At 34.8% G+C, this 9,721-nt stretch overlaps 1 protein-coding gene across 3 annotated transcripts; it reads right to left on the bottom strand.

The window, feature by feature from the left end:
- Positions 1-6,277: 6,277 nt before the first annotated feature.
- On the bottom strand, positions 6,278-9,224 carry LOC113717843 (F-box protein At3g07870-like). 3 transcript variants are annotated; one of them, XR_003454507.2, is made up of 2 exons: positions 7,775-9,224; positions 6,278-7,434 (listed from the first exon to the last, which is right to left on the bottom strand). XR_003454507.2 is itself a non-coding variant. In XM_027242658.2 (2 exons), the coding sequence occupies exons 1-2, from the start codon at positions 7,927-7,929 to the stop codon at positions 6,673-6,675; spliced, it is 813 nt and encodes a 270-aa protein (XP_027098459.1). In that variant the 5' UTR covers positions 7,930-9,024; the 3' UTR covers positions 6,278-6,672. The 3 variants fall into 3 exon arrangements, 2 of the variants coding, with proteins under 2 accessions (XP_027098459.1, XP_071928960.1); XM_027242658.2 differs by having other exon boundaries at positions 6,278-7,330; positions 7,775-9,024; XM_072072859.1 differs by having other exon boundaries at positions 6,278-8,147; positions 8,438-9,023.
- Positions 9,225-9,721: the final 497 nt, after the last annotated feature.

The following is a 9,721-nucleotide window of genomic DNA, read 5'->3' as shown; positions in this document are numbered from 1 at the left end:
CATTTGAATGTAGTGCAGTTAACTAGCCTATTGGTAGGAATCCGGTTTGTAAATTGGGAATCTGACTTGGATACACTAGAAACTGGACTAAGTGGTCTTCATCAAAGTTGTAAGCCTTTGTCTTAGATTCGAAATGGTATAAATTACACCCCAATCTGATAAGGGTATCTTCGGTTGTGTCCGTTCCGCTAAGCGACATCAAATCTGTCTTTTGTTTTTTGACTTAAATTTCATTTCCGGACATTTTCCTAACTTGATTTTGTACTTGTATGACTTTGAACCTATTGAATGGCTATTGAAATGAAATTATTTTGTGAGTGACTTTGGGACTGATTGAGGAAAAGAATGAAGCCATAAATGGCTGAAAAATAGGTAAATACAAAGGACGTGCTGCCCAAATTTACGCTCGAAGACTAGGTAGATATACTTGTGACTTGAGTAAGGTTTGAGAGCGAATACCACGTGAACCATCTAGGATATTTGCGTCTTCTTTTATCGAGGTATATAAGTTAGAACTTGGCCGAACTTGTACCCTTGAGAAAATGGAAATAACGACTACTTGAAATATGTTTTCCTCGTTCTTTTGACTCCAATGGGAGTTCTAAAATTTTAACCGCTTCCTTATCGAAACTAAACAAGCGAGTATGAATTTTCTGGGATTTGATAAGTATCCGGAATACTACATAACGAGTTACATTTACTTAATTTTCTTGAAGCGAAACTCCTATGTTTCAAATTCTAGAAAGGTTTACATTCGTAAATGATATTTTATCGCAGATTTGGACTCCAACCAAGGAGTTGGACCGGAACGTGATTTTTGAGAGGCACAAGACTTTTGGTGAGTGCTTCCAAATATCTGATTGAACTTGAAACTTGGTTTCACTACTTGACTAATGTGATCGAATGATATGTGATTGGTATGGTCGGACAAGAGTGTACTTTATCGCACTTGCCATAATGTGATATGTACTCGTTTATTATTGCAATTGACTTGATATACTTGTGCTTGACTTGTAAGTACTGAGCGGCAGTATGTACCACACTCGATCCGAGTGGGAGGTACCTCTCATTTCCGTCTCCGTACTTTTATCTTGATTCAGTCGATTGGAGAGGTTATCTCATCGAATTCTTGGGGACCTAAACCCCATTGGCTAGTTAATCGAGTCAAGTCGGCAAGGGATTGGTCGATTAGATAACAAACCATGGGTAGTTAGTGATGTCGAGTGGAGTGTTATCTTCTCGACTAATCGGTATACTCGAGTATTACCACCAGTGCTTAGTTGGTATTTGGGCCCGGCAAGGGGGTTGAATGGTGGACGGATTGGAGTTAAACGAAATACTACTGGATTGGTTACTTTACGTGAAAATTGACAGAGTGTCAACTGATACTTGATCAAGCTCTGGTGAAGCAACGAGAATTTGGCTCTTGAGAGCCATCTGTATCCTTATATTTTGATTGTTATTCGTAGTGTTATTGTTTCTTTTAGAAAAAGAATTTTACACTCGTTCATTTTGAGATTGCTACTTGAAGTGTTATCGCTCACTTTTATGAACTCTTCATATTCGTTACTTTGCTACATTGGAAACTTGTACGTATAAATAATGGTCAATTTGCTATTTGGAACCTCACTGGATTTTTAGTTCATTCCACGCTATTTGTTTTCCTTACAGGGGTACGAATGAGGCGTGAGACGTGTATAGACTAGCGTAGTCTAGTTGTTTTGACTTTTGTAATTGTACTCACACTAGTCGCTCGATTAGGGTTGAATGTACTGAGAATTTAAATCTTTTGAAGTATTTGGGACTGTATGGATGGTTGAGATAGAAATGAATGTATACGTGTGTTCCAAACTTGGGAACTATTATTTCGTTTATTTTTTAGAGTGCATCTTAGTTTATTTGATGTGAGTGAGTGAGTCCTGACGAGAGTTGGATAAGCGGTCCGCTAAACCCTAGGGTACGCTCAGGGGAAGGTGGGGCCGTCACACAAATCCATTAAAGTAGGAAGAAAGAACCAGAAAAAAAAAACACCCAAAAAAAAGGAAAAAACAGAGAAAAGAAAAGCCCAAAAAGGGAGTCCGAGGAGTAGGAGCAAGGAGCTGCGCTGCTGGTGCTATTGACGGAGTCCACGATCACAGCCACCACTACCGTGGGTCATAACTGGAAAAGCACTATGAAACTTCGTTGCTCCATATGTTGTTTGAATTTTTCTCTCACCTGTTTGATATTATGTTCAAGAATTTGGCTTCTTCGCTGTATCGATGAATCTCCCTTCCCTTTAAATTTCCCTTTTGCTTGTTGTCTATGATATGATTTGTCTATGGTGGAATGGGATTTAGGTGGACTGACATTCGTTATTTGTGTAAGCGGCACCTCAATTAGACCTAGATTTGTAAAGTTTTGTTGCGCCAATAATGGCCCCAAATGAGAAATTGAGTTATATGGACAAATTGATGAATCTGAGCATGTGGGGGAGCAATTCCGATCAATTGAAAGTTGATCGGAGATCGTGAACGATGCCGGAAAACCAAGAGGGCCGAGAGAGAACGTTTGATTTTTTTAAAAATTATTTTTATTTTTATGTTTTGCTGCATTTTCTGAGCGGATCTAGCTATGTGATAGTGTGAGATGTTCGTGTGCAAGAGAGAGAGGAGCCACAGAGTTGTTGTCATCGGAAGCCGGCGAACTTCATGAGACGAGAGGAAACAGAGCAGCAACAGTTCTTCTGAATTGAGGAAGAAGATGATGTATTTCTGGAGATTTACAATTTCAGTCCCTAAATTTCCCTTTCTTTGTGACTTAGCCCCAATTTTTAGGACTTTATAATTTGTCCCCTGGAGCTTGCTTTAGGTAGTTTGGATTAAGTTCCTAGAAGGGAAAATCGTTCAAAACGTCCCTCACTTTTAAAAGTGTAATTTTACGTCCCTTACAAATTCATATTGATCAAATTTGGTCCCTACCTAGGTTTTTGACTAGTTTTTGGTCAGAATTCACCACGTGACTTGCATGTAATCATTTTTTATAGGCAAAATTGTCAAATCAAATGTTTACATAATCTGATTCATAGTTCCTAACATTTTACAAAATGAATTTTTTCGTCCCTAACATTTTACAAAATGAATTGTTTCGTTCCTCACATTTCAAAAAATGAATTTTCCATCCCTCATATTTTTCAAAATGAATTTTTTCATCTCTGATTGATCATGTGTATGAATAGTTTTTTTCTATAAACCCACGTATATGTCTATTTGATTTTATCTGAACAGTATGAATAACATGTAATTTATTTCTATTGGATTTCATCTAAACATGCTAATCGTAGTTATACACATGCTATTCAATAAATATATATAGGGGTTTAAAACTAATAATTTTGTTTGAACTCACGTATATATTTATATAATTTCACCATTTGAACCTATTCAATATTTGTGACATTTCTCTTTTTGGTAATAATTTATTTATTGAATTGTATAATAAGGTCATCTAATTAATGAGTCATAAGTCGAATTCTATAATTGTGCTAATAAATTTCAGTTTAAATATGAAATTTCTACTCGACACTTTTAAGACCAATAATTAAATTACTTACCTTGTAATTGTCTTAAAATTTGAAAATGCCAATCACTTATTTCTTTTTGTCATACTTTTCTTTTGTTTATTTTTTTTGTCCAAATTTAATTCGATATAACACTCGATAATATTTAGGATTAAATGTCTTCCTTATTTTCAAATTTCGAGTAAAAGAAAATGAATATAAGTGAAAAACTAATAATTTTTTTAAACCCATGTATATATCTATTTGATTTCATTTGAGCAGTACGAATAGTATGTAATATATCTCTATTTGATTTCACATGTTATTCGTACTGTTCAAGTGAAATCAAATAGATATATACATGAATTTAAAATAAATTATTCACACACATGATCAATAAAAAATGAAAAAATTCATTTTGAAAAATGTGAAGGATGAAAAAATTCATTTTGTGAAATGTAAGGGACGAAAAAATTTATTTTATGAAATGTGAGGGATTATGAATCGAATTATATAAAATTTGATTTGATAATTTTGCCCTTAAAATATGATCACGTGCAAGGCACGTGGTGAATTCCGACAAAAAACTAGTCAAAAACCTAAGTAGGGACCAAATTTGACCAATGTGAATTTGTAAGGGATATAAAATTATATTTTTAAAAGTAAGGGAAGAAAAAAGTTATTTTGTAAAATGTGAGGGACGTTTTGAACGATTTTCCCTTCCTAGAATTGAACTAGTTAACTATTAGTTTAAATAGCATTTCAATTGGTCAAGTTGTAGTTAATTTTATTTTCTCTTTTTAGGAATAATGTAACCCTTAACCGGCATAGGTGCTCGTAATTTTTGTATTCTTTTTCTTTTCTTTTCACTTAATTACTTTTTATTTTGTTATTATTGTGGAATGAGATCATGTGGGCCGCAGGTGCGTTGTCGCTTGGCTTTTCCAATTCCAATGGAAGCTTTGGAATTAATCATTCTGTTTTACTTCACTCTTAAGGTGCTGTACATGTTTTTATGTGTTTAGATATTAGTTAATTACATGTTATGTGCTTAGCTTAAACTTAGTCATTTTGGCCTTAAAATTAAGAGAATAAGATTAAACTCGCAACCCATTTTGCCGAACCGTCAAAAAAGGGGACCAGAGCAGTGAATTTGGCCAGAATTCCTAGAGCTTTGTATAGTTATAGAAGAAGAAAATTAAAAACAAAAGAAGCATTTTTCAGAAAAAACCCAAATTCCTCCGTGAAACTAATGCCACAATTCTCAAGAATTATAGCAATAAAATAACAAAAAAAAGATCGATAGAATCCTAGACTGGAGAAACCAATTTTATCAGATTTTTTTGGGAAAAAAATAAAAGATATTTAAGATAAAACCCTAAATAAGAATCTCACCAAGGCACTTTGCCAGAGTTGGAGATGGTTGCCGTCAGAAATAATTATATTGGTGGTGATTTTTCAATCTCTCCAATCTCCATCGCTCACTTTCTGTATCTTTAGCCGCAAATTCTTTCTTTGTTTTTGTTAGAATGTGGGAGTAGCGAGCTCTATTGTAAAGAGCCATGCATTTCAATGAAGGAAAATAACTTCAGTAACTCAAAGGAGGAAGTTATTTTCCACCAAGTGAAGTTATTTTCTTCAGTAACTCAAAAGAGCCGTGCGTTTCAATGAAGAAAAATAACTTCAGTAACTCAAAAGAGGAAATTATTTTCCACCAAGTGAAGTAAAATAGTTTCTCCACAGAAATTTTTTTTTCCAAGTTAAATGATTACCAAACACAGGAAAATTTGGAAAACATTTTGAGGAAAACATTTTATGTCCAAACAAACACACCCTGAGTGATAAGTGAATAGTTTATCATTTATTTTTGGAAGTAAATTTTGCCTAAAAAATTCAATGTCATTTAATTAATTTAAATGTTTAATTTTTGGTTATGAAACACGTGTGAACATATTAAAATCTGAAACCATTAATTTTAAGTGATAAATTGGATTATTAAACAAGGCCTTAGTCATAGTGTAGTATCAATTCAACGATTCGTAAGTTTCACTTATAAGAATTTATAAAGACATGATTTTTTTTGTGTGTTGGGGGAGGGGGAGGGGGGATGTTAAAGAGGAGACTCCAGATTTCGCAAAACAGTCTCAAGATATGTTCACGTGGGTAAAAAAGATAACTCAATTAAATGGTTGAAAGACAAACTAAACTATTTGATACTCGAATCAAATTTGGTTTGGTAAGAGTTCATTTTAACTTGATTCGCTAATTAATCAAACCTACTAAATAGCATTTCATGTTCGATGAACTTTCAAATTCGATTCGAGCTTACTTTGATTAACTTAAAATTGGATTTTTTAGGTAAAAATTCAAACTATTCAAACTTGACTCAATAAAAGCTTGTTTAAATTCGACTTAAAAAATAAACAAACCAAAATTGAACACCAAGGTGTTTGATTTCATTAAACTCATTTACAGCCATATGGATTGAACTTTTAATAGGTGCAGCATCAGTCCAAGCCACTCAAGACACTTGTTAACTGAGGTATGGGTGCAACATAAAATTTCTGCTTTACCCTCTAAAATTACTTTCTTTTAGTGTATTCTATTTCTACCCTCTCCAACCCCCACACCCCCCCCCCTTCCCCCCAGTCCCCCAAATACAAATTTAAAATTGCAGTTTATCTTTTGTATTTCTCATATTCAAAACTCCTCAACGCGGTAATGGATTCTGATCTTGAATTCAGCAATATGTATCGATCATTCCAATCAATACCCCGGTAGATTCATCACCATTTACGACAACAAAAAAGATATTGAGAATCTTACTTCAAAACCTATGACAAAAATCAAAATATGCCATTTCAAACTATGGTATCTATATTGGTAGCTAGGAAGAGAATTACAGCCATCGCAACAGACAATAGCCAGGGGAGGGAGAGTAAGGTATATCGGTGTGGAGAAGATGTCCAGATGAGAATCACAACCAGACTATAACCTTACCACTTTGGTGACAAACCATTTGATGAATTAACTACATAATTGAACACTTCAATCAAGCGAATCATAAAGGTCCTTCCTACTGTCAATATCTTAAATTCTGCTATTATATTTGATCCCCGGAGACCAGAAGGCCATTAATTTGCTTGGCTCAGGCTTCCAACGTGTACAACGGTATGGAAGAATTTAGGCATCCCTTTAAACCTTAGATCCTTAAACATTCGACTCTCAGGATTGTAAGAAACTAGGGCTCCCCATCTGTACTGCAGCAAAATTTCGCCATTTTTCAGAAGGCAAAGAACCCGGGCAAATCGTTCATCAAGTACATTCTTCCAAATCCTGTATTTTTGCTGCATTTCTGGTGACTGAAATGTCGTCACATAATAAACCCCAATGCTGAAAACTTTCTCCCAGGACTCTTTCACCCCGTATTGTTTCATAATCCAAATGTCTTGAGCCCCGTAATTAGTATTTGAAGGATCAACAACAGCCAGAAAACCTCCGAGAACACTGAGAGAATACCGGTGTCGGATTAAGTAAAGATGATTTTCTGGCAGTGGGACTTCTCTAAAAAGCTCATCAGATAAATCAAATGACACCAGAATCCGTTCCCGACGAGCATGATTCTTTCCCCATATACTCACCCAGTGAAGCCTTCCGTTTACAAAAACTCCCCCTGATGACTGATCTAGCTTGTAAGGTATGTCTCCAATAATAACTCTCCATTTTTCACTGCTCTGATAGAATACTTGAACCTCTGATCTTGGAAAATTTTGAGCCCTGAATCTCAGCGATCTGAGTGGAGATAATTCATATAAATTCCAGTAGTAGACTATCCTTACTACGCGATATTCATTGGTATGAGGATGAACTCCGAATCCTATTATCACTTCTTGGTCCTGGAATTCAGTGGATTTTGGTAACACTTTATAGTCTCGGGTAAAGGGATTATAAACGTATGGTCCATCATTGACCAAAGTACTCGACAAGCATAGCAGGCCATTACACGAGCTAACAATTCGAAATTCAGGCAAAGTACTAGAAAAGGGAGTATGAATTCTTCTGAGTACATTTTTTTCATGATCTTGATGAGAAAATTCAACAAAATAAAGCTGATTGTTCACTGGAAAATCACAATGAAAGATGAGGGCTATGTCGTTGTTTTTTAATGCTCTGGTGAGATGCAAATTAGCAAGATCTTGATCAAGTGACAACTTGTGGCAACTTCGACAAACATACCTGAATTGGATGACGGATTTTACGTGTAGTCTGGAAATTATGTCGAGGGCGATTTCTTGAGGTAGACTATAAAGATTATTTCCAGGCTGATGATGTTCTTTTGGAGTTGATTTTCTTCTCTTGGATTCTCTCTCAATTTCCATGTCGTCTTCCATGATGGTAGTAGAAAATGTGAACGTTTCAAGGTTTGAGGTGGCGGCTAGACTGCTTTAGGTCACTTGGACTTAATTATAAGGGTTAATTGCACTTACTTCCCTCGAGCTTTGTCCATATTACCAAACAAACCTTGTAGTTTGTCCAAATAACATTTACCCCCTTGTCATTGACGGTTCATAAACTCTGTTAACTGATGTCACAAGATGATAAAATTGCCCTTCAAAACAAAAACAAGATTATTGTTATAAAAGAACTTAATATTTAGGCATAAAAAAAATGTCCAAAGGAGAAATGAAGTATCTTAGTAAGCAAAGCTAAAGAAAAAGAAAGATAGTAACATTAAGAGTAAAAAATTTGCTGCAAAAAAAATTAAGAAAATGAAGAAAAATACATGTTGAGAGATATCAAACAGACAAAGAGTAACTATGAAAAAAAAAGAAAGTAAAATATAAATAAATTAGCGACTGCCTATTTAATAAATAAAAAAAATATAATTGAGAGGGATACTGAAGCATCGATCTTCTTTTGCCTTTATCAACTCTCTCCACTAGCTCCCAACACAATTTGCCTCCATCTCTTTACCTCAACAGACACCCCCTTCTTCATCTTCTCTGCTACTACACATGCACACTAAGAGATTAGCAGTTTGACACTCTCAAATACACCTTTTGAAAGAAAAAGATTGTATTCCACTAGTATCTAGCGAGAGACTGTAAGGATTGGAAAGGCCAAAATAGGAGAAAGTAATTATAATTTATGGACTCTATCTTGGTGTTGGCATAACAAGGTCTAGATCAGTTTGAGACCTTATGACGATAAGTTTATGCTTTCAGTTATTGATTTGAGTTTGTTGGTGGTTAAATGTAAGGCTATAAGTTATGCATATTTTGTGATGTTTTATGGAGCTTTTCTTTTTTCTCCCCCTATTTTTTCACCTTTATCATGGGAACTGAGTTTTTCTTTTTTCTTTTTTTTTTGTGCAAAGGTGAAAATTTCTACGAGCCTAACATTGATTGTAATTTTTGTGGGAGTTACTACTTTGAAGATATAAAGGTATTTGAACCCCCAAAAAAAAAAAAAAGATTCAAGTGATGGACATGGAATTATTGGCTGCCAGTAGTTGAAATCTCAAACTAGTATAGAGAAAGCAGGGAGAAGAAGACAAAGTAGGGTTTTGAGGTTAATTTTGGACTTTCACGAAAATTTCATGTTGACATCCTTCACTGTGTATCAGTCAACGTTAGCAATATAACGATAAGAGTTACTTGTTATGCATTAAACAGCCTGAGGGACCTTTTTGTAGTTTGTCCAAGCTTGAGGGTTTGATTCGTAGTTTGGTTAAATCTCAAGGGAGGTAAACGTAATTAACTCTAATTATAATGCTAGTAGGAAAAACTTGGGGGAGACGTTGATTTGACTCATTAATTGGACCGTAATCGGTGTTTTTTTTTTTGCTATTTGTCGGTATTGAAGTATCAAGAGAAGGAGAGAGAATACGCTTTGTTCATGGAATGATGATGCAAGGTTTGATGCTATTACGGAGTGTGGGAATCCACAGCATGGTGCTCTATTTTATTTCAGGATTAATTGCAACTTAGATTCCTATACTATATTGGGGCTATACTTTTGCACCCTAAAATTTTTGCATCTTTTTAAATTAGAGTTTTTCTATTTGCAATAATGACTTTAAAATTTGCTAATTGCAAGTGTGTCTATGATATGCTTCTTGAAATGGTGATTTTATGTCCCTTTACCAACAACCTTTTGGTAAAATAGTTCACTATATTGATC

Source organism: Coffea arabica, chromosome 11e (genome assembly GCF_036785885.1).
Source record: "Coffea arabica cultivar ET-39 chromosome 11e, Coffea Arabica ET-39 HiFi, whole genome shotgun sequence".
Lineage (NCBI taxonomy): Eukaryota > Viridiplantae > Streptophyta > Magnoliopsida > Gentianales > Rubiaceae > Coffea > Coffea arabica.
This window is presented reverse-complemented; position numbering and strand designations above follow the sequence as displayed.

Coding starts and splice junctions, on each gene's coding strand:
- LOC113717843 (XM_072072859.1), bottom strand. CDS start 7,929: ATGGAAGACGACATGGAAATTGAGAGAGAATCCAAGAGAAGAAAATCA.